Raw genomic sequence first — 22,552 nt, 5'->3', positions numbered from 1 at the left:
TGGGGCTTAATTCACAATAGCTAACTTGAGTTGAGTATCACAAATGGAGATTAATGGAGGTGCCTCTCAAAGGGACTCACAGCAGCCTTAACCTCCCTGAGATATCTGCACCTCGCTCCAAGCCCCAACCCGGGACCATCCTGCATAAACCCCTGGAGTCATCTCTCGAGGGACAAAAAAATAAAATAAGTGGATGCAACTGCTTTTCTTCAAAGAGATACCTACAAGCTGGTTGATGTCCTGCTCTCACTGCAACAGCTGCCAGGCATGGAGAAAGCTCACTTTTGCTTTCTTTTGTTATTTGTGCTGCTTGAATCCCTATCTTTCATCTTGCAGAAGGATGTCATAACCATCAGGCAACAGGCTATTCTGAGCCCAGGAATGGGGGGCATTCACATCATCTCATGGAAGCTGCTCTTCACAGGGGTTATTGAAACACTCATCAACAGAGGGAGAAAGTGTGCAAAAGAGAGTCTCACAACTAGTGTTTAGGGTATGCTCTTATTTTTCACACAATTTTTGGGTGAACTGGTGGGAGAGCCATAAACCTGCTTAAGAGGGCACAGAAATATATAGATTTATAGATCTCTGAAGGATTAGGTTTGAAATAGGAGCTTAACTGCTCCCCATGGAGACTGATACTGGAAATACCCTGAAACAGAACACTGGGAACACAGGCTCCCCTTATGCAAAAAAACCCCCAAGGGGACTTGAAGCATTAGCCACCTCTAAGATTAAAAACTCTTCAGGATTGCAATTTTTTGCAGTCTACTTTTATCTCGTGACACAGAGTTCTTTATTTTTCTGCCAGCTCTAATCCTCTTGCTTGCAGATTTACTTTGACCCAGGTGTTAGTCAGCTCTACCCAGAGTTTTGCAAGGCTGACCAGTTGATTGCATTCTGTAAACCCTGACTCTCCCTGGGACAAGGTGATCACCCTGTGGTTTGTCCCAATTACCGACACACAAAATGTGAAATGGTGCCTTTCCAGACTTCTTTGTAACTGAGTGGAACTGCATTATAAAATGGGACTTCTAATTTGTCTCAAGATATCCCAAATTAATGGCCGTGCTTGAAAACCTTATTAGTGAGCATGAATTTTGCTTCAGCCTTAGCTGGAGTGTGATGACAGATCATGAGCTCTCCCTTAGTCCATGAACCCTCAAGGTCATGCTTGCTTTTGGGGTTGTTTCACTGTACGGGTGGCAGGAGATGAACCACCACAACATCAGTGCAAGTCACCAGCTCTCAACACTACCTATCCAAGGCTTGCACAAAATTAGTAACAGCCCAGCTTTACTGTGTATAGACTTGCTAAAATCCCAATTGTGTCTGGAGGGCCAGCAGCTGTGGCTGGCAGGCACGTACGGTCCACCAGTACCACAGGAATTGTCGCTAAGAGGCCACCTGGGACTGTGGTCCCAGCCCATGTCACGTTCAAGGGATGTCGGATTTATCCCCCTTTGCTGCCAACCATTGGTGTCCACCCAGCCATTCCCAATTACAGGAACTGTCTACAAAGGCTGCAAGGGTGGGGGGTACGGGCGATTCTCCCTGGCGAAGAAAAGCCAAGAAAAGTAAGTTTGTTTAGTGAAAGGCATTGTCTTTTTCCTTAATGGGGTTGGAGTTTCATTTCCTTTAGCTATGTCCCACTGGGTGAGGTTAAAATGGCTCTTAAGGGAAATAGTCTGACAGAGATGCTGAAACAATATGTTGTCACCGCCCAGGTCAGAAGCAGAGAATAATAGGTTATTTTTACTGTATCACTTAGTGGGGATGGTATCCGAGATCTAAGTCCATCAGATTCCCCCAAGGAAATATATTGTGAAAAAATGCTCTTACAACCACATAGTCCAAAAGGACCGATCCAAGTCTGAGGCATACGTCTGCCTCCCGGAGACACATGTCTGCCTGCCAGGAGCCACATCTGACTGTGAGAGTACCCCCTCCAGGAAGCTTCAGATGGCCCCAGGAAGCTTTGGTTTCATCTGATGAACTTAATATGGATAAATAAAAAGCAGCAGTCAAGCCTGCTATTTATGGTGTGCCCCTAGGCTGAGCCCAGCCACACTGCAAGGAGATGATCCAAAAGCAAGGAGAGAAGAAATCCAGACAGGGCCAGGCCCAGAAACTGCTCTCACATACACTGGTACAACCCCTCAATAACTGAGGATGGAGTAATCAATTGTCAAATCGATGCTGGTAAAATATGGAAAAATAGAACAAGGGATCAAGCACAGGCACTTTGCACTTCTCAAGCATCTGGCTGCTGGTGCGGCCAGGAGGCCCTTCCACCAGAGAGTCACATTTCTGTCCCTTGCACAAATTTCCTTGGGTGAAATATCCTGCAATAACCCAGGCTCTCTTGCTGGCCCCCATAACTGATCAGTTGTTGGTGCACAGGTGAAAATACCACAAGACCAGCCATAAGAGGAGCACTTTCACAGCCAGCTTGGCTTGGGCCATCTCCTGGGCTACAGCTATTGGATCTTCACATGTAGAGCCTGCACCTCAGATAACCCATACCCTTTAAAAAAATACTGGCATTGAAATATAATCCCTCATAACACACAAAAAAATGGGGGGTAGGGGAAGGGGGAGGCACTGCACAGAGGGGGCAGACAGTGAGCGGGGCAGATGAGGGAAGGCCACCAGCACAGCCAGGACGTGCTGGTTGTCAGAACAAACACAAGTCCAGTACTGCTGAACCACTGACTTTTTTTGACAGACAATCCATAGATTACACATCTGAAAATACACTCTGTTCAGTTTTTGCTTTGGGATTACAGTAATGATCCGCTCCAAGCTTCTTATAGCTGGAGACAAGTGACCAATGCACAACACCACCTTCCAGGAGGAGCCCTGAGGACAAATCCATTGTGGATGCCACCTCATTTAATAGTCACTAAAAATCAAATCTTTCAAACAGTGTTTTTCCAAATGCTGATGGAAATGGGAAAATCAAAGTCTGCCTGTACACACAGATATGTGTTTGTAAATATTTACACATGCTAAAATGCACGCCTTGTCTTGCATGTGAACATCAGAAACCACAGCAAAGCAGATACTTCTTTTTTAGCCAACGCATATGATTAAAGATTCAACATACTGAATTGTTGACTAGAATGGGAACTGAAGGTGTTTTTTTCTAGCTTCTTCTTCTTTTGGGAAACTAAAAGCAAAGTACACATTCAGAGGGTCTCTGACCTTGATGGGAATGCTGCTTGAGCAATGACTGTATGGCTGTACTGCTGATTTTATGGACTATTTTTGCAGTATGATGTATACCATCACTACTTCTGCTTTCAAGGACCCTTCTCTACTAAGTTCAGCCTGTGCAGACTGTATATCTTGAGCTTCTCAGTGCTCTCTCATCCTTTTCTGCCTCAATGATTTTTGAAAGTCATCAGTTTACCACATAATTAATTTTTCTAACCCTGTTTAAGCTCCCTTCCTCTTTGGACATTGCTATCTCTCTTATTTTTCTGTCATTTTTTATTTTGTATCCTGCAAATTGAAGTCAACATTCCTTTAAAGACTGAACTTTCCTAGAACTGGCAATCTATTTGCGGATTGGCTCTTTTGAAAAATTATTATTTTACATTCACATTCATGAATATTTCAAAATTAGATGCCCTGATTGCTGGATCAGAGCTGTCTTCAAATAAGCAGCTTCCACTTTCATTGAGAGCAGTGGAAAAGCTGCTATTGATTCCAACAGTAGTAGGATCAGGTCCCAAATAAAACTGCATTTATTATGTTTGGCTCATTTCCTAGGATTACTTGGTACTTTGAAAGCTGTAATTCTTAATGTTGACAGTTCTCCTTCCCTCCCAGGGCAGTGTGGTTAAACCAATCGATACATGATTAAAATAAACAGCCCCTTGATCAAACTTATGGCTTAAGTGCAAGTCTTTCGGATCTGGAGGAGAAAAAGCCTTTATGTCTGGCAGCCCTCAAGGCCCTGTCAGTATCCAAAGAGCACCTGACTTCACTTATTGTCCCCGGTTCATATTCAAGTTCATTCTGCTTCACTGAACAAGATACCTACATTTTCTGAAAAATAGTACCACTCCCTTTACTGCACACACTGCCTCTCTTCCTCTTAAAAAGTGCCTCAAAAAATTCCCTGAACTACAGCTCACTTTTATCTTTAATGGACTCCTCTTTTTCTGAATACTTTTCCCTGGTTTGGGTTGCTATTTAAACCCTAAAACCCATTTGTCCTTTCTTCTTTCTCGGTTTTCACTCCAACTTTCTCCATCTCCCTTCTTGCTTCTTCATCATTTCCTTTTCTTTCACTGTGATGCTTTTTTTAGTCTTCTAAGATTGACTGGAAAATTTGCTACTGAAAATTTTCTAGGAGCAAAATGAACTTCTTTATAAAGCTGAAGCCTACTCTGAAAGAAAAGTCCAGGGCTTAATGCAATTTCTTTTTCAGCAGTTGTGGTCTGGACAAAAGGTATCTTTTTTCCCTACATGTTTTTTTTTCTTGCTGGTGTTTCCATTCATGCTCTTCAAATGCTTCAAATAGGCACCATGTCACACAACTGAGCTGTTATAAAATCCTGCATCTTTGCTCAGGTTTCAGCAGCAGAAAATCTGCAGTCACATAATACTCTGGATGCTCATTTTGTTCTACTTATTTATGTCAAAGAACAAAGCAGTTACAACTAAACCCAGAACAGGAGGAAATGAAAAACTCCTTTTCCATTTTGTGGGGTGGAAAGGAGGAAAATGGATACCCACAAATTCCAATGGATTTCAGAGGGAACATGACCTTGACCCTAAACAGGGGCTGAAGCAAAGATGATGCTTCCCAGCCTCAGGGATGGAGCCTGATTCCCCAGGGAGATGGCACAGGCAAGTCATGGTAGTCAGTAAGGAAGAGCATGGGATGCAGTAAAGCAGAGGACTGGCACTGAGTCACACTGATTATGACTCTGTCCTAGCGAAATCGATTCCCTGTGGGCACAGGGTCTCCTGTATCCCAGTGAGAAACCAAGTGTCCTGCCTGGAGAGCCATGGTCCTCCTGTTCTGTCCTCCTCAGAGAGGCAAACCAGGGGCTGCTCTTGCAAAGACAACCAAGGGGAAGGAGAGGGGATTGGCAGTGGCAGAGAGACCGAGTGGAAACTGCTCGATGTGCTTTGCGTATTGCACTGGTAATTACGTGCAGGACAACAACCAGTTAAAACTTGGGTTTGTTCACATGAAGCCAATTGCTGACCCAAATTAATGCCTCTGGGTGTGCCAGCTCACAGCCTCCTGACTGTCAACAGGCTGGAAAGAAGCACCAGCTTCCCACTGCCATCCCTGCCTGCTCCCTCTGCTCTACCAGCTCTCCTGCCGTGGAAGTGGAAAACCATTACTTTACTGGGTGACACCACCTCTTGTGGCCTTTGTCCTTAAGGGAGGGCCCTTAACAAAATGCATTCTATCCACGTGGTGTAGCAAGCTGATGACATTCCAAGCAAGATGGGCATTGCTGAAGGAGATTCAACAAGCTGTGTGCATCCTCAACTCTTCAACCTCCTTGTACCCTGCAGTTATACACTTTTTGACCAAATGAACAAGCATTGTTGCATTTTGCTTTAAATTCTGAGGGTCTGCCGTTGAATGGATTGCAATTCTCTATCAAGTTCTGGTGTCAATTAAATTAGTTTTATTGCCACAAATAAACCACACCAAAATCAATTAAAGGACGTCCTTCATCCTGCTATTAAAAAAGGCAAACTCTGTAAAGCTCACAAAGCTTATGAACTCAAACGGTCAGTGGTGTGCCCTGTGCCTATTGAATTTTTTGCATGTGATTAATAGTGTATTGATCCTATGTGACACTTCGGCAAGGCACTTACAACACATGATAATGTCAGACAGCAATTTCCATGCTACGATAACGGAGCACTGCCCTGGCAGAGGGAAGAGAAACAATAAAGCAGCCATTTAGTGAGGCAAATGTGCAATAAAACGTATGAATTCCTTATTTCAAAGAAATCTTTTCTTGGGGATAAATAATTTCACCCTCACCTGTTTTTTCTTTCACTCTAATTCTAAATTTAGCCTTAAATTAACTGAGTTTACCAATGCTAATGTTCAGGGCTTTCTCCCAACTGAGGATTACTGTACTTTTTCATTATGTTTTCTAACTAAGTAAAAAAAAGATGGATGTGTAAGATTACACGTTTTTGGAAAAACAAGTAGAGTTTTCTATACCCAGCCATGGCTTTGATCAGCTGTTGCCATACCTGCCTAGGCCACCTCCACACAAAGCCAGAGTTGTGTTTTTACTGCCTCTATCCATTCATCTTAAACAATAACTGAGGACAGATTTCTATCCCACCTGTGGCAGCTGTTTAAACATGTCATACAGTACCTTACTCCCAGAAATCTAGATCCTCACACTATCAGTGGAAAGGAATAATCTTCTTTGTTCCTGTGCCCCATCTGCCTAACACCTGATTTTTTTTGTTTTTTTCTAGAATACATATATGGAAGGAAGAGTTGTGCAACACGGCACCGTGGGTGGAAAGCAGCCAGCCAACCTGTACCAGGAAAACAGCTATTACACGCACGCGATCCGCAGCGTTAGTCCCATTACAGGGCTATAAAACCGAGCAGGTTACAAAGCCCTGAGGGCTGGGCCACGAGTACTAAAACTTAATGGTGAGAGTGAGGTACTTTTGATTTTAGCCTTGACTTCTCCTCCATGCTGGCAGTAAATATCAGCAAAAATATGACTCAGTGACAGAAATGAGCTGTAATCTTTTAAGAAGTGCAGCAACAACCCTTTGCTGATGAACCAGGGTGACTGGGGTGCTTGGCCAGAGCACCTCTGCTCACAGGCCTTCAGCAACAGAAATTTCCTAAGCACCCTGAGGTTTACTTTACTGTTGTTGTTTTCTTTCCTTCAAGAAAAAAAAAAAAAAAAAAAGGAACAAAAACCTTAGGCGTATGAAGTTTCACACAGGAAATGAAATTGAAACCACTGACATGGCAGTGCAGCAGCACGGGGGGGTCTGCAGGGGATGTGCAAAAAGAAGAAGTGGCAACGCTGGTGAACAAACTCAGGGAGAGCACAACTTTGCAAAACAGGTTGGTGGAACATAGACTTTCACACACACAAAAAAGTGAAGCTCTGTAGACACTATGAAATTTATTTGCTCTCCTGCAGCTGGCGCCAGGTGCTGGCTTGCACGGCTGGACAATGGCATGTTTTGTTTAATCCCAGAACAGCCTTGGCTCTGTCTCCAGCTGCAGCCCTGTCCTCTCAACTTCCCTGGCTGCCCAGAGCCACTCATTGTGCTCCTGGAGGGCAATTGAGAAGGAATACCACTATGTCCTACAGGCCTTGTAATGGGCATGATTTGATCAAAAAAATCACTAATTTGATCACTTGGACATCTGCTTTGAAGTTCTGAGTTGCGAGCAGAACCTTTGGTATTGACCACTAAACCACTGTGCTTTTAAACACTGTGTGATTCAGAGTGATTCCCAGCCAGAGGTGTATTTTCAGTTCAGTTTTGCCATGGGTCTCTGACATCAGCTTTCACAGAGCGGGAGCTGTGCTCGTTTTTATGTCAAGAGATATGAAAACCAAACAGCACCAGAACAAATACTTCATTTTTCCAAGGAAACCAACACATAAACCACTTCTGCATACCACGGTCTGCAAAGTGCAAAGCACACACCAAGCAGCAACAAAACCCTGAGCTCACACACTACCTGGACAAAAGCCCCACAGAATTCACCCTGGAATTGCTGACTCCAGAGGGAATTTTATTACAGCAAAGGCAGACTCCAACACAAGAAACAAGTATATGCAGTCCCACCTTTATACCAGGGTCAATCCCACATGCTACAGGTACTTGTTTACTTGTTTTTCTGCTGGCTTTTGCAGGTAAGCTTCCCCAAATACAGCACAACAGTATGTGAACAGCCTGAGTATTTTTCTCCATCTCTTCTTATCTTTTCAAACAAATGCCAGTTGATGGTTTCATTGCAGGTTGCTTTTATAGTCCTAGCCTGACTACTGTAAACTGAACTTACTCCTGTTACCAGCTGAGGATTTTTCTCGGTGCAATTTCATCTCAGCGAACACACTTACATAAGATACCAACACGGCACATTAACCTTTAGTATCTACAGCTGTCTTCATCATGACTACAATTGTTTTTCACCATTTGATTTTCTTACACAAAAGCTAATAATAGACAGGTGGGAAGTTGTTTGCAGTTCCACTATAAACAATAGGCACCTGACAAACAGCTGAGATAGTAACAAAAACACTTCACATACAAATTAATGGTAGAAAGTGAGAGAGTTCCTTGGTTGAATTGTCTGAATTTTTGTAGGTGACTTGTACAAGAGCAACATGAACTTGTGATAGCTTTACAGAAATCAAGGAGAAAGGAGAAACCTAGGTGATTCGAAGTCAGATGTACTGCTTGAAATTCCACATTTGGATACCACCTGCCCACGAAATTTGACTTGTAATGTATTGCTTGTGTACTGCACAAAGGGCAGAGGAGAAAGGAACTTCAACCCTACCGAGCACCAGTATTTTCCATTACTATATTCCCTCTACATGGCACAACACCCTTTTTGCACTTGAAAGAGCAGTACTCTGCATCTTTTGAGGAGGATGAGTTATGAGGTGAGAGTATCTGTGCGGTTACAGAAAAGGGAGGGCAGCAATGAAAGCTCGTCTGTCCTGTCAAAACTTGATTTTAGAATCCTGCCTTGTATAAAAGGGGACATCAAAAGCTTTTGGTTGCCCATATTTAGTCTTTCCTCAATCCACTATGGCAGCCCCATTTGTAAACTTTACTTTTGATAGAGCCTGATGGGAAATCAGGTGTTTGGATAAGTAATATACTTCTTGTTGATAAAGTAGAGAGAAGGAGAAAAAGCACTTTAACTTGTCAGATTTGAAAGAGCAACCCTATGAAACCCTATGAAATGTTCCTGTTTTTTTTTTCCCAGCAAGGGAGTTTTTGAGGGTTTTTTTCCCCCTAGAATAGCTACATCATTGTTGAAAATCCCCTAGGCTGATATGGTCAATCTGAATGTGATCTTGCGTCCTCTCAGCACAATTAAAATAACATTGTTCTGATGAAGGGCATTTTTTTGGCTAACATATGGGCCTACCATGAAAATTTGCTATCCGATGGAGCTTGCAGATGCCCCTGTGCATGTCCCAGCTCTCTGGCAGACAGCTGCAGGGCTGGGAGGGCCTTGAGCTGAGGAGCAGATGCTCTGTGCAGCATTAACTCCCTCACGTGGTTACGGCTGCATGAGGAAACCAGCACGTAACGGCCCAGTGAGGGCAGTTGGTGACTCACTAAATCCTAAATTCCCCAAAGCTCTCTTCAAGGCTGCTAGAGAATGAGATTTGTCACTGAAAAGGAAAAAAAAATAAGGTGGTATTTACTTTTTAAATACTTATCATCCTGATACAATTATTCATCAAACTCTTCAATTGATAACTTATTGGAACTTACTGAAGATTTGAAGAGAACTCAAGTGAAATCCTGTTACAAATTCCAAATAATTCCAGAGATACCCAAATTTCACCTACTGATCTCACTTGAGGTCACAATTTACATCTTGATATTGTTCCCACGTGAGTAAACCCACTGTCCCCTCACGAGGTCTCTCCTGGTCTATGCAGGTAGGAACGAGAGTGACAATGACAGGGAGTGAGGAGTTAATGACATGCACAGTACTATGGCTGAATCAGTACAGGAACTGGGTATTAAACAGAACCATAAAGTAATTCGGGTTAAAAGGGATTTCTGGAGATCATATAGCCCAGCCTCCTGCTCAAAGAAAGGCCAATATCAAAATTAGACTGGCTTGCTGATGGCCTTCTCTGGTTAAGCTCTGACCAAGAGTGGAGACTGTACAATCCCTGTGCAATTCGTCCCACTGCTTCACTGTGCTCAGGATGAACATTTATTCCATATAAACAATCTGAATGTCTCTATTGGACAAAGAAGGAAGAGGAGGAAGAAAAGGGAAAGGGGATTGATACAAAATGACAAGATGATACCAAATGGAAGGCTCACTCCTCACTCTTCTGGTACTGCACACATACAATACAAGCAGTTGGAAAGCAAAAGATACTGAGGAGGTGTGCTGTGAGTGACAAATGGGTAAACTCCAGGTTAAGTACAAAATAAGCAATAGTCCCTGGTGGCAGCATATCAGACAATACCCATTTTATTGTCAGAGTAAAACATATTCCTTTAAGAAAACCAAACAAAAAGCCCTACTGAGTTCTTCAGTGCATGCCAAGCAATTATTGCTTTCCACAATGTGTCCTGTGACTCACTGTGCCACAATGAACTGGCATATGGTGCTCATTCAGGGTATATAACTCACACATTAGCTCTGAAGAGCTAATAGTCACTTGGACTCTAATTAATGTTGGGGGTTTTTAATTTCCCCATGGCAATGCAATAAATGTCATGCTTATTATTGTATTATTATTATTTTTCAAAAAATCTGTTTTTAGTGGCAGGCAAGTGTCATTAATGCCTCAAATCTCTCATATGCAAGGAAAATCAATTCAGACAAACTCTGGCATGCGAAAGCATATAAATAATTGTTAAATACTACCTGTGGTCTTCTGGGTCCAGATTTGACTGATGCCAAGAGCAATCAACTCCTTTTTGGCTGCAAAGGATAGGAGGGCACTCAATACCTTGCAGAAGGCACTCAGTACCTGGCAAAAATCAAGCTTTCTGTGTGCCAGCTCCCCATGAAAGAGCAAACCTTGAAGCATGTGCAACAGAAAAGGTTCTCCTCTCTTGCAAGGGAAGGCAACCTCCTAGAGAGACACAGAGCCAGCTCTCTGTAGGGTGTCAAATACTCTTCTGGGCTGGAAAAGGGGCACTTTCTCTTATCAAAGGAGACACAAAAAGTAACAAAGCATTTCTCTTTCAGTAAGTCTGCCCAAGAGCAGTAGACTAGAAATCCAGCTTTTATCATGAAGAAAACATCAGAGATGCTTAAAAGCAGGGACTGAGTAGCGGCAGAACAAACTGTGTGATTACAAGAAAATTCTTCTCCTGTAATCAAGATGCTGTAAATGAGCCCAGGCTGCACCCTGACTTGTGAGTACAATCAAGAGAACATGGCTTCAGGTGGAGCCTTCCACCACACCCACATGATTTCATTGGGGTAAGAATCCTGTAGAGGTAAGGTCTATTTAACACTTGCAGGCATTTGACAAAAGTACACCAAAGCCAGTGCTATTCATTAGCAAAAGTGGATCAGAAAGATGGAAGGGGTAATTGGGATTTTGTCCACGTAGGGACTCAGAGCTACAGCAGAAGTGCAATGGGGTTGAAGGTCAGCAGGGGTGGTTCCTGAAAAAGGGGGTCTGACTTCTGCCATAATTTACACGATAAAGCAATAGTAATGCTACTGTAATCAACAAAACTATGCTGGAATAAATCAGTTGAGAATTATGTCCTGAATTTTTATGTCTTTGAGCTAATTTCACAGGTATCAAACAACACTAACATCTCAAATGTGACTTGGAAGGAAAAAAATAAACCACTTCAGCCTACAGCTCTACTGCTCCTGATCCCCAAGGACTCAGTTATTCCCTTGGTGGTCTCCTGTATAGCCCAAATGCAATGATTACCAATACAAATAATTTTTCCTGTGTTTTTGGTTTACAAAATGTAAATTTAGACTGTGTGGTCTCAGCTGTTTTCTTCAGTATTTAACACAACAGTGATGGAAGAGTATGTCCATGACCTTACCATGAATGGCCATGGGGAATAAGGACCTGCTCTGCCTATTTCCTCCCCTTGAATCTCCTGAACTGTTTAGTTAGATGGGAGATAATTGAAATCATGTCTGAACCAAGACTCCCAGCATTTGACCTGCACCCTTTTATTGCTACTCCGCAGGTTCTTTACTAGTGGTCACAATATATTCCCCATCTCCTCATTAATATCTTTGATTTATTAAAATATTTGTTGCATCTCACTCAGCTACCTTCCTCTAGGAATGTATTTGAAAAAGGGCAAAAGTACATAAAAATTAAGTAGAGCTCAGGCCTTTTTCCAATCAAAAGTCATATTAATCTATGCAGAAATGTCAAAGTGTTCATTTCACCCAAGGAGATAAACCAGCATTTAGGTAATAACCACCTTTTCCTCAATGCAAAGACCTTCTACCAGAGAAGAAAGGCTGCCCTTGTCCAGATCTCAAATGTTCATTCTCTTGTTGGCTAATTCATGACAATGTTAGCTAGATTTTTATTATAGAGTATTATTTGTAGCTGCTGTTTTCATGAAGCAGCTGTAATAAACAAGTGGGATTTATGTTCCTTTTTAAATGCTTGAAATAATTAGCTCTGTTAAATTTAGACTCTGAAAAAAATGTACTGATTTTTCTATTTTTTAATAGATACAGAAGCTACAAAGCAATCTAGCACCACCAGTCAGGCCTGGGTCAGAATAATATGCATGCCATATAGCAGCCAAAATGTGTTTCACAATCTAAGTTCTCCAAACAACCTTTTAAAAGTAAATGATGGTTGTGCTGAATGAAATGTTTTAACAACTGCACTGTGTGCTATTTTTCTCCAGCCTAAACACAGACAGGACTTTGTTTTATTCCTATTCTGGTCTGTACAGGTGCAGATGGGCCCTCAGGATGTGGATCACACTGGTGAGCTCAACTGAAAACAGGATCAATACCGAGACCCAGATCCAGAGCAGAATTTTTCAGCTGCTTCCTACCTTGATTTATGCTGCATCTAAAAGCCCTGACCCATGCCAGACATTCAGATACTAAACTCAGAGCTTGTGGTTTGCCCTCATCTCTGCATCATTTACTTTTTCCACTCATTGCCCCTCAACCACAGCTTGCTGTATTGACAGTCCAGACACTTATTTGGAATAAGTAAACACGGTGCCCTCTCCAACCCAATTTGGCCATTTCACAGCTGGTGCTGCACTTCAGAGCCTGATCCAACAAACCTGCTTCATGACAGCACCGAACAAACATCCTCTAAAAAGCTTTCCACTCATACTTGGGGTTTTTTCGGTTGGTTGGTTGGTCAGTTCTGTGACTCATCAGCCTTACAGTATTGTTTTTGGTGCAGGTGCCACCACCTCAGCTGTTCAGGTTTCCTCAGTGCAGTGGGAAAGACAAGATGAAATTCCAGGGACCAGGACAGAACTCAGCCTTAACAGCTCTACAAGGGAGGACTAAAGTCCAGCAGACCTTCAGCTGACTACAACCCCAGGAGAGGTGAGGAAAAGATGATCTGCTGTGGGAAAGACCACATCATGCCATGCATAGAAGAGGCACAGAAACAATACACTCATTGTATAATGAGGAAAGGTAAAAAATTAAGACAAGGAGAAGGCTAAACCTGTCAGTTCTTATGAACTTTTTAAACTAGAGGATGGATAATTAGGGAAGGTATACAAATAAGAATCATGAAGCTGGGAAAGGAGTCTGGACTAACATGCAAAAGCTGTAATAGGTATCAAAATATTAAAAATTTAAGTATTTTTTTCTATATAGAGTAAAACAGTAACAACTTCTATGTAAATGATAAAATCCCAGGGCATTAAAATAAATAATGGCACACTGTTTCAAAATATTCCTGGATAAAATAAGTGGCATGCAATGGGATGGGGATTTAGTGTTAGGAAGTATAAAGCCCAACATCCCAGGAGAGCAGTGACATTGCCTGAGGAGCAGCTAGCAAAGCCATGAATCCAAGAAGGACCTAAAGGTGATTCCAGGTAAGATTAGCCAAGTAATAGAATTTCTCTGTGTGATCCTACTGAGTGATGCAGAAGGGTCAAAAGCTAAGCTTCTTCTGGATGTGGGCATGGGAAGGGATGATATGGAAATCTAAAGCATAATGCTGTGTCAAAACAGCCACAGTGAACAAATTATGAGTTGTTCAAGTCTCCACATATTAGAAAGGAGATAGAGAAATTAAGGGAAATACAAATAAGGACAATAAAAGTGATCTAAGGAGAGAATAAGCTAAAATTAATATGTTCTATAAATGAGAAGACTCCTGGGCTGAGATCCAGCTATAAATACCTTCCAGGTACTGTGTGTAGAGGGAAGGTAATTAATCTAGCTCAAAAGACAGTAGGGCAAGAAGCAATTGCTTGAATTTAGGAATGGAAAAATTCAGGATATATAATAAGAAAAACTTGTTTGAAGAGATGCATCTGCTCAACAAGGCAGATTCCCAAGGTGAGAGATAAGGCACACTTACTGTATGCAGTCCAGAACAGATTGTATAAGGATGGGGCTCTGGGAAATTTTGCCATCACAACTTTCTACTGTCCAAAAAGATCACCACAGTCCAACTTACTGATCTTTTCATTGCATTCTTTTATGGGTTATCTTCAAGACTGCTTCTCTATTTTAAAAAAACCCAAAACAACAGCCAACCTATATATCCAGGAAGTGAGAATACATCTACACCAGAGCTCAGAGCTGAGGGTGTGCAGCACCTCAATGTGCACGACAGGGAATGGCAAACCTCTCTGCCTCTCTTCTGGCTATGCGGTGGTATGGGCAATGCGAGTCTGTTGGGTGCTGGGCCTAAGAGTGTCAGCAAGAACGAAAACACTGACCCAGACCTCAGATTATTCTGAGTATCTCAACACTGAGGTCAAAGACCAAAGTGGGAACTACCTCTTGTGATACTCATGGTCTTCCCCAGCCTTGCATTAAGACATCCTGCATGGAAGCTTTCAATGTCACTGCATAAATTATGTACTTTGATTTATGATTAGCTGAAAACCAATGCTAGCAGTATTTAACAACTCTCAGGAGCTCTAAATATAAAATAAAGAATAAAATAAAATAAAATCCCCAAAACATTTGCAACAGACCTTACAATTTTCAATGACAAACGGGTACACACAAATGTGAGGAATATAAAACCCAAGTACCCTTAATACCCTCCCTTAAACAAATCCCATCCCAACTGCACTCACCAATCGGGACTTCTGTCCCCTCCTCAATGTAGATGGGCAGTGGTGATTCCTCCATAGGATGAGGCACTGATGGAAAGTAATGAATTGTGGTAGTATTTGTCGCAAAGTGACTAAAATAAGATGGTCCCTTTCTTATCATTACAACTACATATGGCTGGTTACTATCACAAAGAGCCCTTTCTCAAAGTGGTCACCTCCTGTCACAGAGACTGGCCCAAGTCACAGCGTGAGGGGTTAATCCCCACCGAGCATTCACTGCCACAGGAGTCAAACCCCTTGGAACCGGGCCTGGGAGAGATCACTGTCCTGGATGCTTCACCATCCTGCCATTCACTATAACCTCACTACTCCCATCCCTGGAGTTTAACTTGCTTTTGGAAACTCACATCGTTGTAGAAGCCAAGGGAAGCCAATGCACAGACAGGCACAAATAGAGTTATTGAGTCAAAGTCATAATATTTCATGCACAGAACCAGAGGAGAGAGGCTCTGGTGCTCAAAGCTTGCCGTTAGCTGTTGAAAAGCCACAGCAGGTGATGGAAGGCTGCACTGCAAATGGCTTCTGGACCACTGACTTTTCATTACTCATTTTAGAGTGCATGTATTGGACTTAGGGATTCTTCTTTGGGATACTGCAATCTCCAAGCAAAACGCTCCAAATCTACACTGCGTGGTTATTCTGCAGCTTCCAGACACCGTACCATCACTGCTGTAGGGTTCGTCTGTTTGGGTTCTCCTCTATTTGGGAGCTTCTTCCATTAAAGGTGTTTTTGCTGCATCATTTCCCACTTATAATCTCTGGGAAGCACATGCTTCACAGGATTTTCAAGAGATCTGAATTTCCTACTCTAGAATGAAAAAATAATGAGCTACAAATGTTGAAAATATTCATACTCAAAATCCTTCTGGATTTTTTCCTTCTCTGTTACCTTTTAAAAATGATGATGTACCTTCTCAAAGATACAAACACTTCATCTAGTCTCACCTAGGATTCCCAGCAGCAGGGAAGGAGGATTCTTTAATCCTTTGTGGGGTATCCTTCACTTATTACTGGATTTTTTTGGTTTTGGATTTTTTTTTGAAAGATTGTCTTATCCATAAAACCAGCCAAAGAACACTTGTGGTTTAAAGCTATTAAACAAAGCATCTAACAATGTTTCTGCTAGGAACACAACCAGAATAAAGAGTGTTTTCAACAGATGCTTGACTAGCAATGGGCATAATATAAACCCCACGCTGGTGCTTTGCAGGATGCAAAGGGCTGCCAGCTCCTGCCCTCCTGTCAGCCCACCCCTCGCTCACGTGGAAGATGAAGGGAAGCACGGGGGAGACGAAGAGCAGAACACGGTTGCCTACAGAACTACTGTTCAAGCCACAGAAATCATGGTCTACCGGGACGCCTTGCGCAAGCCACTTTTATCTAGAAGCTGAACTAACATTCCAGCTCAACAATAGCAAAAAAACATTTGTTACCACACGGCATTTTGCTACATATTAACCAGCAAGTTGCTACGCAAGCATAATGGAGTGCTGCAATTCCGAGATACACGTTGTTAAAAAAAAAAATTGACTTATGGGAAATCAGCCTGAGGTGAGTGCTCGTGGGCTTGCCATGCCACTGGACACAGTACATGCTTGGAAGTTATGCAAAGCAGGCCCTGCATTGGGAACAATGCAGTCATTTTCCTTGCTAAGCTAATTTTGCATAAAGGCAACGAGAGTCTTCATCTATGCAGCCCCTTAAAACATTTAATCAGATTTATTTACTAGGAAGAAATACCAGAGCAGAGCTTCCTATACTACTCAACACTTTTCAAAGCTGAGATATGCAAAAAAACCCAGGTCACTAGATGGTGTGGAAAAAAACCTGCTGTGTTTTTATGACATGAAGCTTTCTCAGCCCCACGAAAAATACTTTAACAGGCTCCCCCAGACCGAGAGCTAGGCTGGAGCCAAATGCTTTCACAAAACATTTGCAACAGTATTCACCAATGGTTGGTGGCGTCTACTCTTACTTTAATGGGCATCACCATAGATTGCAGAGAAGGCCTGAAATACCTACAGGCTATTTGAGGCCAGGTACACGTACACACACTCTCTCTTACCCACACAGACACATGCACACATTTGCACACGTGCACACAACAAATGGCTCTATGGGCAGAACTTGGATTCTGTAGGATCCAAGGCAGAAAGGCTGACTTTTGTCACAGGGTTTGAGGATCAAGGACTCTGGGGTGCTAAATCCAGCTCTCACTTATGTATCTCCTCTGCCTTGGGCAAACCATTTTAACATTATCCCTCCAGGATTTACACACCAACTTTATGGGCATGCTGTTTAAATGTCTGCAAAGTGCTTTGCAACCTTTTCTAAATTCTGTGGTGATACACACAGAAGAACTGCACAGACAGATTTAAGATATCAGTTGCTGAGCATTATTGCTGTAGAACTACAGCCTATTTTTACATGCTCTATACTTGGTTTCTACAAACAGATGGTAAGTGTTAAGTATTTGAACGTTTTAATGAGCTTTTAAAGCCTTTTGTAATTTCATAAACAAGCATAAATAACACTTACATGAAGAAGAGTCTCTGCTGAATGTATTTTCTTTTCCTGTTTGGAAAAAAAAAAGAGAAAAAGAAAAAGGAAAAATATTTTAAAGGAAAAAAAATGCGTCCAGCAAGATAAGTCAGGCAGGTTTCGATGTTATAATGCACTGCGTTTTCTGATTTCATCAGTAAAAACTTTTATTTGAAGAACACTAGGACACTCAATGTAGACTCAATGCCAAAACAAGAGATCATTTCTTGTTTCATCCTATGTAGAACGTCACAGGAGATATGACTATATCCATCTAAATAGCAGAAAATTACACTGCAGCAGTGAAATAAAATACAAATGCCATGTGATCTGGATCAAAAAATTTAAAAATAACAGGATTTTAAACTACATTCCAGCTCAGAGAAAACCCCATGGCTCAGTGTATGCATTGTTCTCCTACCTACGGACATGGGACCTACACCAACACCCTGAAGCAGGGCCCTCCTGCTGCATTTTGGCACAGCAGGGTTGTTTTTCCATGCCAGTGCTCAAGCACTGGCTGCATTCAAACCCAGGCTGGGTAGCCACAGCAGCGAAGGCGTCCGTCGAGGCTGTGACAATTCTGAGCGATAGATAACCACAAGAGGAAACCCAGCAACTGCTAGAATGTGGAACCTTCCCAACAGGCCTTAACAGCCACCTCCTGCACCCATGGGGCTGCCACCCACCCCAGGCTTGGTGCCATTTGATTCACACTCCCCTTCCACCAGCCGGGCTGGTGGGTTCGGTGGGTGCTCTCGGAACAGGGTTTAGGCTGGCACTAAATGGCTTTTTGCTGGTGTAAATCTGGACACATTGGAAAAAAAGAGACTGACAGAAATACAGAAATACAGAAGATGCTGTAGGACACCAGCCATGGTTTCAGAGTCATGGACTGGCAACACAGCAGCCCTTCCAACAGCAGGTTTTTTGGGGAAAAAGGACAGTAAAGAGTGGCATTTAAAATTAATTTCTACTATATTACCTTGTGTCAATATTAGCTACTATGTAAGCAATTTAAAGAGCTTTTTCTGAAGTTTATGTGCCTTGGGATCATACTCATCTCACACCAATCAATTAAATCCATGGCACTACAACGGCTGAGGATTCAAGTAAATAGGCATGTATGGAAAAAATTCAACAAATATTTAATCATTGCATTTTCATCCACCTGCTTTCCTTCTAAGGGCCAAGGACCCAATCCTGCAAGCAAACCCCCTAGAGTGGCATTAGAATAAATTTTAGTTCTGTATATAGAGCCCTTACTGGAGTAGACACAGGATTACTTTTAAAAAAATTACCCTGATCCATTCTGGTCATGTAAATTAAGTTAGTGATGAAAAGAAGTCGAAGGCACTAATCCGACTGGGTAATCTATTCAAAGCTTCACTTCTTAAATGATCTACAATTTACTCATATGACCAATCAAATAAACATTACTTACAAAAGGCTGTAACTACCATGGCTTTCCCATCCATCTTTATGTGTTGTAATATGGTTAAATTTAAAAGAAACTAATCAGCATAATCTTTTCAGAGTTGTTTGCCAGCATGATTACAACCTCAGGAAGGGCACCGCTGCAGACACTCCCCTTACTGGTGGAACTGGCAGCACTGCCATTGGGGCATTAGTGCAATGTTGCCCCACTGCCCACTGTGGCAAAAATGTGGGGCACTGGAAAACCTAGAAGGGGTAAAATTAAAATAATAGGGGATTGCTGCTAAGCCTTGATGTGCATTGATGAAAATCCTGGGAGTATTGCTGCCTGGAAAGTGCCCAAGAGTCTCTTTGGAAACATCCAGCCCATAGGTCCTGGCTGGAAGCCACTAAGATACACTAAGAGTATTGATTAAAAAAACCCTCACTGAAATATTAGCAATGATTAGCTGTAAGACAAGATCCTCACGGGGGCTTTACAAACAGAACTCCACTCAGGCACGGGAGGTTTCCCAAGCACTCTGCAGCAAGAGCAAGCCAACCTAAAGTGTCTTCCTAGTTTTCCAGGGTAATGTGGCACCTCTTTTCTGCCAGCATTTCACACCGACTGAAGCCTCCTGCCACTGCCCCAACATTTCACCTCTGACATGAAAGCTCCAGGCAACCCACCCAAAAGCTTCACATTTGAGACTATCAATGAAGAGTTGTACGCCAAATTTTTCCTGGTTACAGCAAAAGAAAATAAAAGAGAAGTCGGTAGCATTTGAAGGATTCCAAATTTCCACCGGATTCCAGACCAAGATTGCTAAGCAAACAAACCAAACACCGCAGGATTTGGATGCAGCACCTCCGAGAACAAATCCACCTTCTCGGGGCCTACAGATATCAGGAGGCCACCTGTGACCTCCTGCTTTTTGCCAAGTATGACAGAAAATAACCCTCACAGCGCGCGGTGAAAGAAGCAGGTTAATAAATGACAGCCAGAAGCGGCCTTTCGTCTCCCGGCCGCGGGGTCGGGGTCCCCCCGGGCAGCACCAGGCAGGGGAAAAGTGTCTGTCGCCCTCCAGTGGGACCCGCTTTAGTGCACCAAGGCGGGAGAGGTGGGAAGGGGAAGGGACAGAGGTGAAAGGCAAATAAAGAGAAAAAAGAAAAGAAAAGAAAAAAAAGGACATGCAAAGCAGATAAGAGACAGTTGAAGGGGAAACAGGAAGATACTATCTCTGAAAGTACCAAAAATAAAGTTTCCAGTGTTAGCTTAACCAGGGCAACACAGACATCCTCCCTCTGCACTCGTGCTTCAGACTCGACTTGGTCGGGGTGAGGGACACCGTCACTGTCACGCTGCTGGCTGCCTCAGCTGCTCACACATTTTGCTTAAAAAAACCCCCAATAACCTTCAGGGAAACCTTTCCATAACAGTTGTGGCAAAGGTAGGCAATGCCAGAAAGCAGTCAGCTCGACTGAACGCAGACCCAGAGGTAAGCACCCGGCTGTCAACAACCATCAGAGTTCTCACCAAAGCCTCTCCCATCTAAATTCCACAGCAGCAGGTTTTAACGGGCTGATTTACCCTCAAACCTAAAGCCATAAAATCTAAACCGGTAGCAACTGTCATCCGAGCCCCGAATTACACAGCCGATGACATGTGCCCCGTCAGGACTGCCTCACTGTTTTGCTAGTCCAAAACTCAAAACATTTTCACATGCAAGCAATAAAATAAAAAATGCAGTTACCAAAATAGTACTATCAACGTAACCAGCTCCTCTCGGCACATTTTCTTAATGCCTTTCCCAATACGGTTAAAAAACATGGGAACTAATCAAAAACCTCCATCTTTACACCTCGGCACAAACTGTGCTGGAATCAGCGTGGGGTTGTATTTCTTCATGTTTATCTGGATCCTCTCCCACTACTTCTTTATTTTTTTTTAATTTTCATCCGTGCTTCCCCTTAAACACAGCTCTTATTAAACAGCAGAAATCAGCTTTTACAATTTCTAAATGCCAAGTTTTGCCACTCTTGAAGCTGCCTAAGGACAACACAGTTTGCCTTCAGAGTCATAAATAACACATACTCTGCACATTTCTTTGCCTGGTGAAATAAATTCTCCCATGTTCTTATATGGAAACCTTGTGAGTCCTCCCACATACCGCCTGGTACAATATCAGACAGCGATGGGCATTCATTATCTTAAAGCCAGCGGGTGAATTTTGGATACAAGTTACCCCCAGACGAACCCAGAATTATCACCCCTTCACACCACGCTGAGCTCAGTAACATGCCCTGTGCAGTCCCTGTGTTTTATTTCCAAGCCCCATCACTACTTTGATTTCAGCATGTCAAGAACCCTCAAAATAAATGGAAAATGAGGGGAATAAAAAGAAAAATAAGGGAAACAACAAGAAAGCAGCAGCAGCGGTATTACCCACCAGGTAGGCCCATTAGCATCAGATGTAGCATTGCCTGTACCAGTCTCTTCACTCGAGGTTAGCGCACGGCAGACAGAAAAAAACACAGTGGAGAGGGGTGGGAAGGAGAGAAAAAATGGGCAAAAATAGCCGGGAAGAGAAGCGTGCGCCGTCGATGTGCTGGAGGACCGCCAGCGGGGAATGGCTGAGAACGTTATCGCCAAAAAAAGTTAACGCAAGGTGTGTGGGGGGGTGTGGGGAAAATAACCTCTGGGGAGGAAAAACACCGCTGGGGTAATGGGAGAGCTGGGGAGGAGGGGGCTGGAAGGAGAAGGATGAATTAATAAAGAAATGGAAGGGAGGAAGAGAGAGCGCGCCCGGGAGCTCCGCGAGTAGAGGCGGACAAAGGGAGGACGATGCAGCCGCCACCGGCCCGGCTCGGTTCGGCTCCGCTGGGCGCGGAGCGGCCGCCCCTTTGTTCGCCGCGGCAGCGAGGGGCGATCCGCGCCGCTCCGCGCCAGCCCCGCCGCCGCCACCACCGCAGCGGCAGCAGCAGCGGCGGCAGCCCCGCCGCCCGCCCGCCCTCCCGCCCGGGAGGTGCCGGTACCTGTGTCCGCTGGCCGCGGTGCTTGCGCGCCGCTGCGCCCCTGCGGCGGTGCGGCGCGTCCGGCGGAGCGGTGCGGCGCGACTAGCAGCGCCGAGCAGGAGGAAACGGTAATTTATAAGCGCTTTCTTCCTGACCTCTCGTGTCTGTTGTCTAATGAGGGAGCTTTGAGCATCACCCATCCTGCTGAGTGGAAAAACACCGGCACGGCCTCTTCTTTGCTGGGGAGGGGGGAGCCTAAAGGAAGGGGTGTGGGGGAGGAGGGGCCATGCCGCAGACACGGCGGCGGAGCCCGGGCTGGCAGGCGGCCGCGGGCCGGCGGGGAGGGGCGGGCGGGTGCGGGGCAGCGTTCGCCGGGCCGCGGCCGCCGGCTCGGGGTGCCGCCCCGGGCCGCCCGCCCTCCCCCCGCGGCTGCCGCGGGCAGCGGGAGCGGCAACGGGGCCGTCCCGAGCCGGCCCGCGGGACCCGGCCCGCGTCCCGCGGCTGCCGCGGCGGGCAGGGAGCGGAGCGAGGGCTCCCGGCC

The 22,552-nt window shown here is 44.0% G+C and overlaps 1 protein-coding gene across 6 annotated transcripts in view; it reads right to left on the bottom strand.

Annotated features, from left to right (window-relative positions):
• The window catches only part of SLC6A6 (solute carrier family 6 member 6), a 54,680-nt gene extending 32,547 nt beyond the window's left edge, over positions 1–22,133 (bottom strand). Inside the window, exons 1-4 of one of the 6 annotated variants that reach the window (XM_082288966.1) lie at positions 22,033–22,119; positions 17,578–17,613; positions 15,001–15,066; positions 10,622–10,678 (exon numbers count right to left, since the gene is read on the bottom strand). In XM_082288966.1, the coding sequence (XP_082145092.1) occupies positions 10,622–10,678; positions 15,001–15,055 (112 nt within the window). In that variant the 5' untranslated portion in view covers positions 15,056–15,066; positions 17,578–17,613; positions 22,033–22,119. Of the gene's footprint in view, positions 1–10,621; positions 10,679–15,000; positions 15,067–17,577; positions 17,614–21,446; positions 21,516–22,032 lie in introns of those variants that run through there. The other 5 variants (XM_082288964.1, XM_082288967.1, XM_082288969.1 and 2 more) reach the window with 5 other exon arrangements.
• Positions 22,134–22,552: the final 419 nt, after the last annotated feature.

This window comes from Coloeus monedula, assembly GCF_965178545.1.
Source record: "Coloeus monedula genome assembly, chromosome: 11".
Taxonomy (NCBI): Eukaryota; Metazoa; Chordata; class Aves; order Passeriformes; family Corvidae; genus Coloeus; species Coloeus monedula.
Note: the sequence above shows the minus strand (reverse complement) of the source record. Positions and strands in the feature narration are given on the sequence as shown.